The sequence below is a fragment of the Oryctolagus cuniculus genome, chromosome 19, assembly GCF_964237555.1.
Source record: "Oryctolagus cuniculus chromosome 19, mOryCun1.1, whole genome shotgun sequence".
NCBI lineage: Eukaryota > Metazoa > Chordata > Mammalia > Lagomorpha > Leporidae > Oryctolagus > Oryctolagus cuniculus.
The window spans coordinates 24,370,591-24,389,514 of NC_091450.1; the positions used below are offsets into that span (position 1 = coordinate 24,370,591).

General features: G+C 56.4%; 1 protein-coding gene across 2 annotated transcripts in view; it reads right to left on the minus strand.

Annotated features, from left to right (window-relative positions):
* Positions 1-18,924, minus strand: part of SNX29 (sorting nexin 29) — a 478,886-nt gene that overhangs the window by 62,736 nt on the left and 397,226 nt on the right. Inside the window, exon 19 of one of the 2 annotated variants that reach the window (XM_051847819.2) lies at positions 889-1,038. The exons of the other annotated variant lie outside the window; for it this stretch is intronic. Within the exon in view, the coding sequence (XP_051703779.1) occupies positions 889-1,038 (150 nt within the window). The remainder of the gene's footprint in view (positions 1-888; positions 1,039-18,924) is intronic. 2 annotated transcript variants of the gene reach the window in all.

Genomic DNA, 18,924 nt, shown 5'->3' on the forward strand with positions numbered 1-18,924 from the left:
TTTTTTTTTTTAATTTAAAGGACTCCCCCTTCCAAATTAAGTTTGCTCAGCTCCAATTTCTTCTGCTTGAGCCATAAAGATAATAATTCCTCAGAGGGACACAAAGAGTCAACCTCTTCCAAGAAAAAAAATCAAGTTCCCTTTTCAAGCAAGCAATAAAAAGCCACTTCAAGTCCAATCTCCTTGACTCAGCAAAAGAAAAATAAAACGGGAGGGTAATTTCTGCAGTCGGGATTCAAGCGCCCCACTGGAATCTGAAACCAAAGCCAAAGCCGGGCCATGCCTCCCCTTGCCCGGGAGACTGATCAAGACTTACAGCTACGAATGCACCCAGACTGCGGGCGGGGCAAGGAGCCTGCGGGTGAGCGGCCAGCTGGACCTGATGCCTGGTCGGCTGTCGGCACCGAGGCAGCCCTGGGCTGAAAGTCCAGCTCCACCCTCGGCTAGCCGAGTGATCCTGGGTGGGTTCATCACCTCCTTAAGCCTCGATTCTCCACTTGGGAAATAAGGCGAGCCCTGGTCGCTCTGCCTTAGAGGGCAGAGAACTGTGTGACTGTGTGCAGGCAGCAGCCTGGACATGATGAACACATCTAACCGTCAGGGGCTGGCTCTTCCACGGTACAACTGATCACACACACACACACAGGCAGGAAGAGGGATGAGGGAGGGCAGAGGGGCACGCAGACAGGATGCAGACATAAATGCTTCTCCTAAGGGGCAGAGCCCCGCATCTGGTTTAGGACAGATCTGCCGGGAGCCATCATTCACGCCGACCGCCTTGGGGTCTTGGGCAGTCCTGGGGGCGGAGGGAGGCTGAGGAAGGGCAGGGGCTGTGCAGAGAAGCCTGGGCTCTCATCCCAGCTCCTCCCCCGAGCCGCTGGGACCTACCTCGAGCCTCAGTTCTCTGGCTGATCTCACTGGGTGGCTGTGCGATGCGACTGCTCGGCCCGTGCCTGGCAGGCAGGAAGCCATGGCAGCTGGTGATATTGTCATCTCTGTCACCCCCGTCATCGGCTGCCTTTGTGTACATGAACTTCCCTATTATAGAATTAAGGGTAATTATAGGATGCGCAATCACAAAATTAAAGCAGGTAATTACCATGCCTAATTAATTGTCAAACGCCAGGCAGGGGAAGCAACACAAGCGCCAGGCACAGCCCGCAGGTCGGGCGGTCAGGAGCCCCTCTGCTTCTAGAACCCGGTCAACAGAACCAGCGGAGCCCCTGGCTGGTTTTACCAGCGCTGAAACAAAACCTGGGAGGCGTTCCTGGGGCTTCTGACTCAGAGCGAGGCATCCCCCTGTGCCGGCTGCCGCCTGGCCAGGCGGTTATGCATCCCCTGTCATACGGCACCAGGGACCCCAATCAGAGAACTATTATAGAAGGAGGGCCTCGGAGGAGGTGCCTGATGATGCCATAAACCTCGGTGAGGATCGGACCCCAGAGGGAACGCTGGCCAAGGCAGGCGGCAGGAGCTGAGAAATAAAGGTGCATTCATGAACTGCTGGTTTGGAGTCAAAACAGGCCCCCCTGCTCCCCACAGGACACGTCAGGCGCCTGGCCGCCCACGGACAGCTTCCTCTGACTCCTTCACTAGCCAAAATCCTGAGCGTTTTCCTACCCAGACTGCAATATTCAAGAGTGAAAGCTGGCACAAAGGGGACTTCAAAAGATTCGTGGGAAATGGAATTGAAAGTTTGTTTTGGTGCAAAACGAGTTCAAAATCCAAGCACACATTTTCCATTAAAAAAAGCTGATGGAAAACGTGTACTGTGGAGAAAACGCTATGCACACGTTTCAAAAATGTTCTGCATCCAAATAAACTTACACCACTTATCCATGAACTTGCTGAGGCACTGTCGCAGTAACTGTAGCTCTCTTGGGCTTCAGACAAAAGGAACACCACTTAGTAGCATTTTTACAGGCAAACATTGGCTACACAGCCCTACGATTTTAGATGCCTTCAAACCGACTCGGGAGCAGGGAAGAACCACGCCCAGTGTGATCCAGGGAGTGAGCAGAACCAGAACTGGGCCCTAGCTGATGCCTCGCCCAGGGGCTGCCCTCTGACCGCCTTTGACAAGCATGGAAGCTGTAAACTCCGGAAGATTCCAAGCCCCTTACCGGCACTGCTCAGTGCAAAGACAGGCAGATGGAAAACAGGTTGGCAAAGATTCTTTTACAAGTGGCTTTAGGGTCCTAATTCATTTTGCTTCCTTAATAGCCAAGGAATGCAATGATTTGTGTTTTGGTTCGCGGCCTGTGTTAATGTATCCTAACAAAACTTCCCTTTTAATGAGACGGCTTCATGTGTTATTAACTCTAAGTGTCTTCATTGCTAGAACAAAACGCCTGAATTACTGTATGAGCACGCTGATGGAGGGATATTACCGCAGTCAAACGCCAAGGAGAAGATGAACAACTTAGCCAAGGAAACAGCTCCACAGTTCACTGGGGTAAGCAAATAAGGCAGACTAGCCAAAGAGGAAATGCGGGGCTGGTGCTGTGGCGCAGCCGATTAAAGCCCAGGCCTGCAGCGCTGGCATCCTATATGGGCGTAGGTTCGAGTCCCTGCTACTCCACTTTCAATCCAGCTCCCTACTACTGTGCCTGGGAGAGCAGGTGAGGATGGCCCAAGTCCTGGGGCCCCTGGAGAAGCTTTTGGCTGTACAAATCTGCTCAGCTCCAGCCAATACAGCCATTTGGGGAATGAATCAGCAGATGGAAGATCTCTGTGTGTGTGTGTGTGTGTCTACCTCTCTCTGTAACTCTTTCAAATAAAATAAATCCTTAAAAACAAACAAAAAAAGTAATACATTCTTTACTAATAATTATGGGCACGAGCTCACGTCACCTCAAGAACACAGAACGAGAGCTGGGGAGTGGACAGAGCCAGCCCCACTCTGGTGGGTCCAGACAGTGACACTGCTGTCACCAAGGTGTCTGATGAGCAGATGCCAACTCAGAGAGAATCATGGGGCACACCTGCACCCACTGCACTCAGCCTGCTCTCTCCTTCATCTGGACACCCAGTGCCAACCTCAGCACTCCACAGAGCAGGATGGCGGGAAGACTTCCCACCAGACTGCTTTATGGTTTGTCCGAGGTGACAAGAACTGGACACAGGTTCAAGTAATGTGCTGCCCTTCTGGACCTAATCAAGTAACCCCCTGGCCCCCAAGCACAACTTGGTGGTCCCTTCTCAGGGTCACCACTAGGTGGCTCTTATGGACCAAGGTCAAGGCTGGGCCCTGGGATATCACGGAGACCAAAACCAGGCCTGATTCACCTCTCCCTTCCCCCCGGCCTGGGGAGCTCGGTCCGCAGGGGAGGACGGCTGGCCTGGTGCAAACAATCTCAGCGAGACACACAACTTCAGACAGGCTGAAAGCCACAGGACAGGGATGCGGCTGCTTCAGCCGTGCTAGGCCTGTGGGGGCATTTGGGCTGGCCGAGCAGGGATGTATGGTCTGGAAGACAAGAGTACAGGAAGAACAGATAAAGAAAACATGGTGCGTTACATGCAGCGGGATACGACTCAGCCGAGGGAATCCTGTCACCATGAAACACAGAAACAGATGGAGGACACTGCGCTAAGTGAAACAGGCCAGACCTAGAGGGACGACTGCACGACCTCACTCGCACGTGCAACCTGAAAACACCACCTCTGGAAGCAGGGTGTAGGATGGCGGGTGCCAGGGACCTGCAGTGAGTGTGACTGCGATGGGGAAATAAAGGTTCAAGGACTTTCAGCTCTACAATGAGTAACTCTCGGACTTTTTTTTTTTAATGAATAAGTTCTAGGGGTGTAATGAGCAGTATGGTGGCCACAGTTAACAAAATTACTTTAGGGGCCAGCATTGTGGCACAGTAGCTTAATCCTCGGCCTGCAGCGCCGGCATCCCATATAGGCGCCAGTTCTAGTCCCAGCTGCTCCTCTTCCGATCCAGCTCTCTGCTGTGGCCTGAGAAAGCAGTAGAAGATGGCCCAAGTGCTTGGGCCCCTGCACCCACGTGGGAGACCCAGAAGAAGCTCCTGGCTCCTGGCTTCGGATCAGTGTAGCTCCAGCCATTGCGGCCATGTGGGGAGTGAACCAGTGGAAGGAAGACCTTTCTCCCTGTCTCTCCCTCTCACTATCTGTAACTCTACCTCTCAAATAAATAAAATATTTTTTAAAAATTATTTTAAGAGGCCGGTGCTGTGGCATAGCGGGTAAAGCCACTGCCTGCAGTACCTGCATCCCATATGGGTGCCGGTTTGAGTCCCAGCTGTTCCACTTCTGATCCAGCTCTCTGCTGTGGCCTGGGAAAGCAGTAGAAGGCGGCCCAAGTCCTTGGGGCCCTGTACCCACGTGGGAGACCCACAAGAAGCTCCTGGCTCCTGCCTTTGGATCGGCACAGTTCCAGCCATTGAGGCCAACGTGGAATGAACCAGCGGATGGAAGATCTCTCTCTCTTTCTCTCTGCCTCTTCTTCTCTATGTAACTCTGACTTTCAAATAAAATAAATAATTCTTTAAAAATTACTTTAAATTTTCTAAGAGAACAGACTGTACGTATCTGCACTGCCACCCCATTACACAGGCGGATGCCAGCTACGGTGGTGATGGATGCTCCAACAGATTTGACTGTGGTCGTCATCACGCAATGCACGTGGAGAGCTGATCTTCACGTGGTATACACCTTTGGATATCCACGATTATTTGTCAATATTTTAAAATTCCAGGGGAACAGGCTCCATCTGGCCTCTTCTCAAAGCAGCTGAGGGCAGGCACTGCACGGGCCCGATGCTGTCACAAGGTTGCGGAGAAAGCACCACCCCACCCCAGTCCAAGTCAGAGTGGCACTGACACCGATGGCAGCTGCCCCCGGGGGCTGGCATCTTACAAAGGTCACCTTCAGCAGGGCCACGGGGAAGCAGGAGGGGCAGCCCACTGGGGACTCCTGAGACGGCTCCTGGGGACAAAGCAGCAGCTGGGGCCCTTCTCGGGGGGCTTGTTCCCAGCAATAGGGCTGCTGGGGCCCCACGGAAGGAAGGGTGACTGCGGCCTGCAGCCTGGCTGCGCGAGTCAGCACATCTCACCCCACACACGGGCTCCTCGCCACAGCCGCTCCTCCCACAGCACTGACACTGTGCGCGCTGCTAGAGAGGTCACGGAGGACCTGACAGTGCCCCTTCCTTCTCTCCCAGAGGCAAAACACCAGCCAAGGCTCCGGGGCTGCAGGGGTACACAGGGAAGGAGAAGCCAGGCCTCTGCTTACTCCACATAACAAAACTGAAGGCTAACTTAATGCATATTGATAAATATGATGCCAATCATGTGTGTGTATGTGTGTGCAATCGTGACCCCAGAAATAAGACCGGGATACACATCAAGACTTTAACAGGAACCAGCATTATGGTGGAGCAGGTAAAGCCGCTGCCTGGGACGCTGGCATTCCATACGGCTCATGTCCCGGCTGCTCCCTGCTAATGGCCTAGGAAGGCAGTAGAAAATGGCCCAAGTGCTTGGGCCTCTGCCACCCACATGGGAGACCGGATGCAGCTGCTGGCTTCGGTGGCCAGGCACCCTGCGTGCAGCCAGGGCTGGGGCCAGGACGGTGTGGACACTGAGCTGCACACCCGCCCGGGGTTTTGTCACTCTAAAGACATTGAGAAGAAAACCCTCTTGCAAGATCTTGGGCTGCACGTCACTTTCCGGCTCCAAACAGAACTGCCGTGAAGGACGGGAGGCTACATTTCCTCCTACAGCCTCAGAGCCCGAGCCTCTGGGCAAGCTGCTGGTGCGGGAGACACGTTTTCATAACAGAGTAAGCTTCTCTTTGCCTGGGAGAGAAGGAGCAGAGGGCGTTGGGGAGAACTTGCTCCCTCACTGCGAAACCCTACAGGAGTGGAAGCCAAACCTGCCTCTGACCCTGAACACACGAACAGAAGACGCAAAGCCACCTGGCACCCAACGGCCTGCACAGTGGGCTGCACCGCACACGCGCGGGAACCCAGGCTGCTCAGCGCCCCCGGGCTGAAGGAGCACCTACTCTGTGCCAGGCTGGCGGCAGCACCGTCCGAGGGGAGGCGACAGCTGGCGGCCGTGATCACCGGCACGGTCTCGGGACTGTCGCCACCTGGCGTCAAAGCCTGATGCCTCCCTTCCGTGAGTCACATGACCTTAAGTAATTTGCTTCTCCTTGTGCCTCGATTTCTTAACATGAGGCCAGTGACGGCATCTCCCTTCCAGGATTATGTTTAAAATCAGCCGCTTTGCGTGGTACGTAAATGCTTAATGGAAGTTAGCTCTTCCTAACCAAAGCTACATGAACACTCCAGAGAAGTTCACCCACTAGTGAGGCAGACAAAGAAGCAAACTGACAAAAACTACAGCCCAGTACAGGAAAGCGCAGGGGACTGGGAGACCAGGAGAAGTGGCATGCAATGCAATGTGGAAATCTAACAAGGGAGGCTTCCTGGAGGAGGTGACGTCCAGGCAAAGCCTTGAAGGATGAGGAGGAACTGACCAGGTGGAGGGGGAGGTGATGAGAGAGCAGTGTAGGCCACCGTCTTAGAGAAGGAGTTTTCTACTTTATTTCAAGACCTTCCCACATCTCTGCCTGAGAACTGGATATTAGCAAGAATAAAATGGTTATGAGATAATGTCACATCTGATGGAGTAATGTACACAACTCTGGTGACAACAGAGAAAGGGCCATCCCCAACACAGTTTTAGGGCATCCCCTGCTGCCGGGTGAGGACTGCGCCGCCAGCCACCTAGGGCCTTGAGATGCGGGCTGCGTGGCGAGGCGGGGTGCGGCCAAGCAGCCCTGGGCGAATCCAGGGGGTGTGGAAGGCGGTGCGTGAGGCAGCTGCCCACACATCACCTCCTGAAGTAACCAACCCTCCCCTCCCACCACGCTCTGTCCTGGGAGGAACTGCTCGCTTCTCCTGCTGCACAGAATCCATCCCTGTGGCCCCACGCTTCTGTCTGGAAGCTTCCAGCCACAGGGCAGCCAGGCCCTTCCCTCCCGTGAGCCGGACGAGCGGGGCGGCTGCCCCCACCGCCCCCGATCGGGCAGACTCCGATTACCAGGAAGAAGAACAAAGCAGGACCCCCACTCTGATAAAGCTCCCTCCGTTCTGGTTTAGGGACCCACCCTCCTCACCCCACAACTGCCCCCCAAACCCCACTTCCTGTGCATCTCACTGGATGCTGGAGGCAGCCACAAGCTCAAGGGGTGCCCACGGCCCCGCACCTGCCCCCACGTCGAGGGCGGGGCCAGCCGCACCTGCCCCCACGTTGAGGGCGGGGCCGGTCAGGAGCCAATGAGGCGGGGAGAGAGCTGAGGGTGCAAGCTCAGAGCTGTCTGCAACCACGGGAGGGGCCCCACCAGAGAATCGGGGCCCAGAGAGGGTGTGCGACAGAGAGAGAAAAGAGGGAGGAGAGGGAGGGAGGAAGGAGAGGGACTGAGCCCCTGGATCAGGCCACAGCTGAGCCCTCTGCTCACACACGGCAACACCCCGTGGTCATGCAGATGTGGCCGAGGCTTCTTACCAAGAGTGACGAGCCCAGGGCCTAGGCGGTGCCCACTGTGACCGACTCCCTGCAGCACGAGCCTGGGTCTGCGCATGTGCGCCTGCACAGGCAGAAAGAGGTGGGAACTCCCTGAGAGGCAGAAGTCGGGGAGCACAGCCGCCCGGGGGGATGCCTCTCCCCCAGTGCCCAAGCATTCCTCTCGCCGTGTCTAAGGGGCCCTTAGTTCACACAACCATTCCAAGCGCACTCCTGTACGCCCTGCAAGGACTCTGGGGACTGCTGGCTGTGGGGCCGGAGTCTGCAGGGCGAGTTCCCTTGCTAAGCTGGTCCTGCGGAGCTGGGAGTGTCCCCTACTTCTCCTCTCACAGGTCAAACGCCAGCCAGGTCCGCCCTCCTGGGCTTGGGCAGGTAGGGGCGGGGCGTGCAGGGAGCAGGGGCTGCACACCTTCATTCAACCTTGCGGTCAGTATCATGACCGCAGAGGCTCCCTCCTCGCCCCAGAAACAGGGCAGGTGGTAACTTTCTGGAAAGAAAAGCGTACGTAAGAAATACAATGACAACTGCTCTTTCACCAGCTCTGAGCCGCAGGCAGTCACCACGGCAAGGTGAGCAGGGCGGGACCAGTTTCTGGGTTTCCCCAGAACGCCTCGGCCTCCGTGTCGGGCCCGACCCGCCACGGGAAGGCGCCGAGGAAGCTTCAATGAAACAGCACCCGGAGGGCGGCAGCGAGCCCGGGGCAGACAGGCCACAGGACGGCCGGGCTCGGGGACGGAGCGTGGCTGGCGGAGGCGTCGTCACGTGCCGCACTGAGCCCAGGGCGAGGCCGGGAAGCCGTCTGCGCCGAGCGTCCCAGAGAAACCCAGATGCTTCTGCACACAGCTGCCAGACTGCGCCAGGCTCCTTAATCTTCCTCTTTGAAAAGCATCCAATTTAAGAATTTCTGCAGTAATCGTTTCAGAGTAATGAAAAACAAACAGCACAATAGGACATTTCAGATGTGATACGTGCACCCCGGGCACCTTTCTCTAATGGATGCTTAAAGAGACCCGTCAGTCCCCACGAGGAAGCCCCGTTCCTCCCCCGTGCCCAGGCTCCGCCCGCACACCGCCGGCACACAGCGTGATACAGTCCATTCCCCCTGGGAACAATGCTCACGAGACCACATGAACAGTTTTTCCCAAGTTCCCGATGTCCAAGACAGGCCTGGGAGGACCATTTTCCCACTTCACAGGCTTGTAGAGCGCCAGGGCGGATCTCAGCACGTGCTACTTTGTCTCGCCCCCATCTTTCTCCCAGGGGTAACTGAGGAAGGATGAACCTGTTGGAGGCCCAGAGCCAGCAGGTGGCAGACACAGGATTTGCACTTCTGTCTGTCCAGTCTTGCATCTGTGTTTCTCCGCTATACCCTCATTCCCAAGCAACAGGGCCAGAGCTCAGGCCCTAAAGGAAGCGGGCGAGCCACCCTTCACATCTGCCGTATCTGTAAAACTCCTGATCCCAAGAGAGTGAAGGTCCCACCCCAGGGAGTAAAGGTTACAGTGCAGGCTGGGGGATCCTGCTCCACCACAGCTGCCCAGGTGACCGGTCTACCTCACCTTTCAGAGTCTCAGTTGTAGCATCTGTACAATGGGCATGACGAGCATATACTTAAGAAGTCCAAGGACATGACACGTATCATTCTGAGCTATTCTAGAAGGGGCTGACATCTCCTTCCACGTTAGATGGCCACAGGGCACAACATGAAGTCCCAGGACCACACACTTACTGGGCAAGGGGAAGAACAGGGGGCAAGACCTTGCCTGATTTCAGAGCAGCTGGCTACATTCAACCCCATCCACTCCATTCAACACTGCTTGGGGACTGAGATGCTGGACACATTTTCTCTGAAGGCCAGGAGTGGATGAGAAGATGCTGAGAGCCCCAGGCCCTCCAGGAGTTCCTATCCAGGGGAGTCCCTGAGCAGGTATGTGGCTCCTGGGCCACGGTCCAGAATCCCCTACCTCTCTCCAGGGTCACGGACCCCCTCAGTAAGCTCGCGGGTGCTCTCCTCCCCAGAGATGGTTACATATGCCCCACCAGCAGGCAGGGACACACGCACGTGCCTAAACACACACCCCCGCAGGTGAACACGTAAGGACAAAAGTTTCCTTTTGGTGTTAAACAAATTGAGATCCACACATAGCTTTTTCATAATGCATGTTTTCTGCAAACTATTTGAGGGGCACTTGGATACACACACACACACACACACACACACATACACATACTGTATTCATATACTCTATCAGGTACACAAACTACCAACTATTCACACTCACAGCCCATCAGGCACATACACATGTTCCCTCCCACACCTGGTGTGTACACACACACACACAGACACACACCCCTCCACCACTACCACCAGAAACTCACATACCCTACCAGATACACCAACCGCCCAGCAGGCACACACTCTTAGAGTCCCAGAGCATTCTAGAAAACTCAGAGGCCCACTCAGGAGGCCAGGTCCAGAACCAGCGTTCCTGAGTACCGCCCCTGCAGACCGTGCTGCTGGCCCCGTGGCCGGCGTGCATAGGACTCTCGCGTGTACTCTCGCTGCCTCTCTACAGCGCCTCCGTGGGCAGCTGTCCCAGCTCACGATGGAGACAGGGACACTGAGCCCTGAGGGGCCAAGTGGGAGATTCTGAGCACTTACGGCTGCCAGAGTCCAGACACGACTCCAGGGATACCTGAAGTCGCTGAGAGACCCTTCACCCTGAGGGCCAGGCCACACAACACACAGCGGTGAGGCCTGTGCCCTGGGCTGCCAGTACACGTGCGGATGGCCCAGCGGCCTGTGGGGGGCAGGGAGTGGGGGTCAACCTGGAGCACTGCTGGCCACCTCATCCACCGGCCGAGAGTGGCTCGGCATTCTCCCAGCGGCTGAGTGCTGCCGACTGCTTACTACACACTGAGCCTGCTGACCACGTGTCACCAGCTGCTCTAGGGATGCTCCCAAGACCTCGGGAGTACCCCGGCCCAGGTGAGTGTCGGGGCCTGCTGGGCTAACAGCCAGCGTACCAGCTTTCTCTGCGGGAAAAAGCTGTCAAACCACACACGCGGCAGCTGCTAAATCCACACAATGGACGTGAGCCCCAAACACGGCCTTGGCTGGTCCTGGAGAAGGGGCCTGCCCTTGGGGCCCCAAACCAACATGCCTGTGTGAGCCCAGGCAGCAATAGCGACGACAGTGACAAGCATAGAGGGCCAGAGCCACCCCTGACCCCCACAAATCCAAAACCCAAAACTGAAACCCAGAAGGCTCCCACAAAGTTTAGCACAAACTCTTTGGACCAGAGGTCTCATCACCAGGAGCCCCCTGCTGGGTGTTGGTGTCCCTGTTTGCTGTCTCCTGCAGAGTCGCTGACGTGTGGCATGGCAGGGTGGGTGCCCTAGACTGCTCACTGTTACCTACCGCCTCCCAAAGTGCAAAGAGGAAAGAAAAATGGAAGTATGCATCTTGACGCACGCCGCCCTCCAGGGTTGTGAATAAAGGGTTATGGAGTCCGCAGAAATGAAGGTGACTTCCTGTTCCCTTCAGTCCAGAGGGCGGGAAACCAGCTGGGTTGCAATTACCACCTGGAAACCTCTTCAATGGCCCATAAGGCACAGTAAACATGCTTGGTCCAAGTCCTGAGCAGTCATTTGGCGATATAAATGCACAAGGTGTGTGGTATTACATAATGCAGGGCTGTGTGGAAAACGTAACTGCACGATGGTGAACTCCATGAGTGCCAGATCTTTTTTGGTTTTTTTTCGACAGGCAGAGTGGACAGTGAGAGAGAGAGAGAGAGACAGAGAGAAAGGTCTTCCTTTTCCGTTGGTTCACCCTCCAATGGCCGCCGTGGCCGGCGCGCTGCGCTGATCCGATGGCAGGAGCCAGGTGCTTCTCCTGGTCTCCCATGGGGTGCAGGGCCCAAGTACTTGGCCCATCCTCCACTGCACTCCCTGGCCACAGCAGAGAGCTGGCCTGGAAGAGGGGCAACCGGGACAGAATCCGGCACCCCGACCGGGACTAGAACCCGGTGTGCCGGCGCCGCAAGGCGGATTAGCCTCGTGAGCCGCAGTGCCGGCCGAGTGCCAGATCTTTAACCACTGCTGTCTAACAGCCACTTTACATCTGAGACCGAAAAAGGTAGGTGAGGAGCGCCGACTGTGGTCCCTTTGAAGTCCGTCTGAGTAGAGGCAGAGTACGCTTCCTGACTTTGGACTTGGCCATGTAACTTGCTCTCACCAACACCAAGTCAGGGGACGTGAGTCAGGGAGGGGCCTGGAAACCACTCGCATGGCTGGGCTTGTATTCCTGCAGTGTGGGCATCACCAGGACAAGCCCCAGTGAGACCGATACAGTGGAGACAGGTCCAGCTGCAGCCTGCAGACCAGCCCCACCTACACCAGCCAAGCAAGTCACAGTGCGAGAGCGAGAACTGACCACTTAAACCCACTGATGTTGGGGCTGTTTGTTCCATGACGTTCCTGACTGATACTCCTGGCCAGAACAAGGGAAACCGGACGAGGCGGACGTGGACGATGCTCCTCCATGGAGCACTCCCGACGCGGTCACTGTTTTTCCCTGGACTCACTGCTTCCTTGCAGATCTTACTTGATCCTCACCAGTCAGAAAGCAAGGCCCAGAGAGGATACACGACGCAAATTCACTAGAGAGTCGCAGAGCAAGGACTTCCCCTAGGTCTGTCTGACGCTTAGCGTCTGTGCTTTTTAGCTATCATGTTAAATCGTCTTCCTTCCGGCCCCCCTTCTGTCGGCACTGTAAGAGGAGCAAGTGGACAAGCGCCGCCTGTCCTGTGGGTCCTGGGCTGGGTAGAGAAGCGGCAGCTGACGCCAAGTGTCTGAGTGCTGACGGTGTGTCCAGGACTTTGTCAAGCACGCAGAGCCAAGCACAGGCACTGTGGAACACGCGTGTTGACAGCTGCCACCAGCTGGGCCTCAGGCCCTGGGGCCAAGCACACCCCCGGAAACCCTCCCCGAGACCCGGGCTACTGCTGCGCTCATTTTGCAGTGAGTAAACCGAGGCTCAGGGCCCCAGATCTGACAGATCTGTGTTTGAGATCTTGGAAGTCATCAAACATCCCTTCTTGCTGCAGACGCCAGCTTTCAGGCACACTCTGGGCAAACAGACTGCTTTTTCAAACAGATGCTGTGCAGGGATGAGGGTCATTTACCGGCTGAAGGCAGAGCTTCTGTGGGTAAGGGGAAGTGGGGACAGAGTCCCGCCTGCCCTTCAGGACCACGGTGGATCTGGGCACAGCCGTGGTGTGCCGAGTCCCCACGACCAAAACTGAAAGCCCCCCCTGGGAGGCCCAGCCCACACTCTGCACTTCCCCATCTCCCTGGTCCTGCCTCCGGAACCTGTCCCCTCTCATGCTGGACTCACAGCCTGAGCCCCTTCCACGTTGAGCTGTCCCCTGAGACCCCTGAATTGTGCCTCCCCTGGTGGTCATGGAGCCCCAGGTGGCTTTGTCCTTGCTGGGCCCTCCAGCCTCAGTCTGCCTGGCCACGTGCCATGTCCCATCCCCAGGTAAGTTCCTGTCCCTGCTTCCTGCCACCCAAAGTGTCGTCCACCACACCACCCAGCATTTGGCATGCAAAGATGAGCCTGCAGGCTTCCTGATTGGCTGTCCTGTCTTCTCTCAACTAGAACACAAGATCCACACGATTCCCTGAGCCCCAGGCCTCCAGGACCCAGACCCATGCCTGGCAAAGACAAGATAATCAATGCCAGTGAGCGAGTGAGTAGGTACACAAACACCGCCCGAGTGTGTGCCTGCATTCGCACCCTCACAAGCTTCTCTCTACCTCTACGCACGATAAACTCTGAGTGTGGGAACCTGGGGTTCCTAGAGGGGTTTGCTGCCTGTAGAACAGGTGGGTAGGCAGAGGGATGGGCAGATGGGAGGGAGAGAGGGAGGCAGCGGGCGGGCAGGGAGGAGGGGAGAGGCAAGAGAGGGCTCACCCTCTGCACACAGGCACCTGCATTCATGGACCCACATCTAACTTAACAGATGAGAGTCTGACAGCAAGCTAAGGGCTGGGGTCTTTGACAGCCAAAGCCAAGGAGTGTGCGTGCAGACTTGTGCAGGTGGCAGCCTTCCAGCACTCCGCACGGATAGACGCTTTGTCAAGTCTATGGGAGGAAGGTACCTAACATTCTAGGCAACAAAAAGCAGCATGTCAGAAAAGCGTCACCTAAGAGGTAGGCACCAGGACCCAAAAATTCCAGGAGGGGAGGCAGGAGAGCGCCAGCGAACCTGGAGGAGAGAGAGGACTTCCCTCCTGTGGCCATGGCCGAGGCGCCGAGAGCCAGGGCGGCAGCAGGCAACCACCGCCACCTAGAGGTCAGCTGCAGACATGGCCGAGGGCGGCCACCCCGGCTTCCGCGGCCAGATGTGTGGCTGACCGGGAAACAAGGGTTGGGGACTGAAAGGTCTTTGATGGGGCAGGCCTGGTCCAGAAGGTGCCGTGGGCGCTTTGGGAAACATCTACCTTAGACCACGGTCTGAGTGGAGCACGGGGGCTCTGGGGCGGAAAAGGGCGCTGCAGTGCGGGCACATAGGCCAGCCTTCTAGAACAAAGAAGAAGCCCTTGTCAGGAGGGACGGCCTTGGGCCTGGCGCCTGCCGTCCCATCTGCACATCACAGCCAGAGTGAAGGTTCCAAAGGAAAAGCCGAGGTCCTCCATCAGCTCCCAGGCCCTCGGGCTCAAGTCCAACTGCCCGGGCGTGACTTAATGGGCCCTGCAGGTTCTGCCCTTGCTCATCTGTGTCCTCAGACTCTTCTCCGGCCCGGGCCCTCTTCAAGCCAGCAAACAGCCCACACCCAGCAGCACCGGCACGGGCAGAAACTCCTAAAAGCTGCTGACTACGTGAGCACAAGTTCAGGGTCCCCCAGCCACCTGCTCTGTCACTGCTACAGTTCCCTGAGCCGCATGACAGAGGCATCATCATTCTGGGCAAATGTCCTGATGGACAACAACTTGGAGGGAGGCAGTCCAGGGTTGGTAAGCCTACAGCATAAAGGCGTCAGAGGCCACTGCCTTCCATCCTTGCTACACGGCTGCCGTCTGTAAGGTCACCTTGGGGGCCAAGATGGCTGCAGGAGCTCCGGCTACCACGTGCAAATTCTAGGCAACAGGAGGAGAAAAGGTAGAGGGGCAAGGTATCTTCCACTTTAAGGTGTCTCCCCTTAAGCACCTTCCTGGGAAACCACAGCTGATACACGCACTTCTATGTCACTGATCAGATCTTAGTTGCACAGCCCTAAGCAGCTGTGCGGGAAGCTCATAAATTTATGGGTTCCCACTTCACATTGCCCAGGACTCTGTTTTAAGGGATCAGTGAAAAACGGTTAGTTTACCTAGACACCTACGATTCCTGCCACACTCCCGTGTATCATCACCACATCTTGGTGGCAGGATAGAGAAAAAAAGGGGTCCAAAGACACCATCCCTGCACGCTGAACTCCTACAGTCCAACCGAGGGCCAAAAGAAACACAGCTCAAGGGACAAATGGCCACACCTGGCAGGAATGAAATGGGCCACAAGCCCCCTGCAGCCTCAGTAAGGAAGCACTGACTGAACGCTGGGCTCTGTGCGAAGTGCGTTATGTATTTTTCTCTCTCTCAGTTTCCTGGCAGCCTTGCTAAGGAAGAGTTAGTGTTGCCATTTTACACAAACCCAAGCCAAGCAGGCAGGGTTATGTGACGTGCCCAGGACCACCTGGCCTTAAGTAAGGACTTCAACAACCACGGCTACTCCACCAAGATGGGAGCTTCGGCCCACCCCAGTCCAGAGCAGTGGCTGCCCGGGGGAAGGCAGAGGATTCTGACTGCACCTGAGCTCACTGAGAATGGCAGTGATTGATTAGTGATGTCTGCCACAGGCGCAGTAATGGGGCATGGCGGCACCCAGGCCCGGTACTGCACATTCCTGACTTAGAGATTTACAGCACGTGCTTCCTTTCTGCACAAGCTGCATTCACACTCTGGCACCTCCATCAGAGCGCAGGGTGGGAGAGTGGAGGGCGGGAGAGCAGGCCCGCGTTGCCGCTGGGTGTGACGGCCCAGGTCTCACTGCTGAGAACCCTTTTTGTGTCTGGGGCCTTCATGCTTCGAGAAAGCAGGTGCTTAGCAACTTGCCAACGTGAAGGCCACCTCCAGGCTCTACATTATTCCTCTTACGAACAAACAGCCTCACAGGTAACAAAAGAAACAGCAGCTTCCGTCAGAACAAGGTGCAATTTCACTCTAAAACCCAATTTAACGGGACAGACTTGCAATCTCACGTCAGAGCCGAGGTGATGGCTCCTGTCCTGGAGCACCACACCTGCTAACACCGTCCCCACTGTCACGTGCCTGTGGGACTGCAACTCACAGCAGGGGCAGGCCACTGTCCCTGCAGAGTGCCCAGGGGCCAGCCCCTCCTCTCACACCAACCACAGGGAGGAGAGGCGACAAAGCGACCCAGCACAACCTGAGGACGTGGCTCAGGCACTCTCTCCTCCAAGGAGCTGCCCTCACCCACTCGCCCCTGCCTGCCCCCTCGGAGCTCCCCCAGTCTCTACAGGCACCTGGATCACCAACAGCGGGTTGAGAGGGGGCTGGTGAGGGAAGGGAGGGCTCTCTGAGCGGTGGGGCTGTTTCAGCCTTTGTTTGGTAAAACGAAGCTCTGTAAGTCCACACAGCAGAAAAACACCTCGAGAGAGCGTGAGCACTGGAAAATCTGACAGTCGTGTCTGCTCACCTGCATCTGGGCTCCAGCCGGGGAACACTCAGAATGCATCCAAGGAGGCCCCTGGCCAGGCGGTTTCTGTGCCCCTGGTCTGACAGCAGGATATCGATGGTGCGTTCCTGCGCGGGCTGAACCGTCCCCCCACCCCCTCCCTCCCATTTAGGAAACCTCAACCTCGCACAAGCACTTCTCTGGATCTTTGTTTCCACGGCTTAAAAATGAGGTTGGAGGAGAGACCCTCATCGACCCACAAAGCATCGACTGAGTCCTGGGGTGCCCAGGACTAGGCTGGGCAGCAGCGAAGTTTTATTTCGGATGTCTAGAGTTCCACTAATGACAGCATCCACTAGGCTGTGAGTCTGTCCATTTGGAGACGCAGGCGAGGGACAAAGAGAGCCGAGAGCTGATGCTGAGGCCCGCCGAGCAGGCCGCCTCCCGCTGACCAAACGCTTTAGGAATCAAAGTTCTGATTGGAGAAGACGGTGCTCAGCCAGAGCGCTTATCTTAAACACGCCCACCCTGCCCCGTTCTAGAACATGAGACCACGTCCAGGGAGCCGCTACAAAGCAGGCTATGACAGATGGCAGCCGTTTCGTACCGAGAGCTCGCTGCATCCCGGGGCCTGTTCTAAGTGCTTCCCGGAGGTTAATTCATTTAACCCTCACACCTGAGGCAGCCAGAGGTGAAGTGATTTGCCCACACTCTGACCCTGGCACAGGCCCAAGTCAGCAGCATTTACGGCTGACCGTGGATAACGCTGGGAAGCAGGTGCACACAGCGCCCCTGCGACAGGGAAGAGGAAGAGGTGAAAGCCAAGCAGACAAGAAGGGAATGGGGAGGGGCTGGCAGCGAGGGAGTTTGGAGTCCAGGCAGAGTGAACATCTACATTTGAAAGAGCCCACAGCGGCACGAGGGTGCAGGGTGGGCATCTGGAGAACATGGGGTTAAAAGGCAGAACAGTGCGTCGATGCTTCAGGCATGAAGGGGGTGCACATTATGGGGTTCTGGCTCAGGTCACAAATGCGGGACCACCCTAGACACACGGCTCAAGATCAAACGTCAACAGGGCTGTCAAGAGCTGGCAGGTCACCTGAGACATTTTCCCCCAAGCACTTGGAAAGCCGGGAAAGGAGACTGTCTTTGCAAGAGTCAAGTGCACAAGCCACATGTGACACACCAGGCTGCCCCCCAGCCAGCCGCCTTCGAGAACAGGAGGCCACGCCTGCTTGTGAGGCCTGTCACCTAACTCAAGCTTACTTCAGGCTGGGCCACACTAAACTGTCAACCCCTGGTGGCTTGTGGCCACTAGAAATGAAGCATTCATAGAATTTGACCCAACACGTAACTAAGAAGCGCTGTGCCGAAGGAGCAGGCACAGCACTGCCCACCCCAGCGTCCTCCCCTGGAGACTCGGCTCTGCCAGCAGGTGTTAAGGGGCTCAGACCCCACCGCAAGGTCCTCTCTGCAGGGAGATGGGACGCCAGGCCACGTCGGCAGGGGTCAGACAGGAAACCCGTGCAGTGCTCCAGTCTGATCGGGCTCTGACTTCCCAGGGTTCCCCTGCCAGAGTTCCCAGGAGGGTGAAGGGAGGGGAGCCTCGCTCGTTCGTAACATTCAGCAGGGAGCACGGGCCCGGACAAACGTGGAAGGATCACTAAGGACGCACGTGTGCCCCGCACCACAGCACCTGCACTCCCAAGACACCATCAACAGACGCCGTTGATTTCCTCCTTTTCTTCCCAGTGTGTCCACTCCGCGATCCTATGGACACAGCATCCCGATCTTCCTTGGCAGGCCCTGCACCTTACCCTTGCTCCTTTTATTTTTAAGATGTACTTACTGGGGCTGGCATTGTGGTGTAATCGGTTAAGGTGCCACCTGCAGTGCCAGCATCCCATATGGGTGCCGTTTGAGTCCCAGCTGCTCCAGTTCTGATCCAGCTCCCTGCTAACGTGCCTAGGAAAGCAGAAGATGATCCAAGTCCTTGGGCCCCTGCCACCCACGTGGGAGACCTTGAAGACGCTGCTACCTCCTGGCTTTGGCCTGGCCGGCCCTGGCCTTTGTGGCCATCTGGGGAGTGAGCCAGCAGATGGAAGGCCTTCCCTGACTCCCACAGGAAGCAGCCTCTACAGAGTGTGCCCCAGTCCACTCTGCCAGGGCACTCCGTTCCATCTCCTCCCCGGCTCTACCTGCAGCACGAGCCTGTGTGGTCACCTGTGCAGCTGGCCGCTGGGCCTCAGCACTAGACTGCGTGCATCCTCCTTGGGAGCAGGTGCGTCAGCTGAGGGAACGATCCAGAAAATAACCTTCCAGAGAGAAGCCTGCAAACTGCCCCCTCTCGTGAGCACTGGCTGACCTCAGGGTGCTGGCTAAGGGTCCTCGGCAGACCCTGGGGGGCACGGGCAGCATCCCAGAATACTCCACACCCGGAAACAGCCATGGTTTCCTAGCCTATTAGTTCTCTGTTCTACTCACACAGAAAACCCACACTTTACATAAGAAGATGAACCTACTTTTTCTTGAAAGTTTTTGTAAAAAGTCAACTGTATTTTTTTAAAGGGGGAACAAGTCTACTTTGCTTTTTTATGTGTTTCATCAAAGTTGAATCTTTTT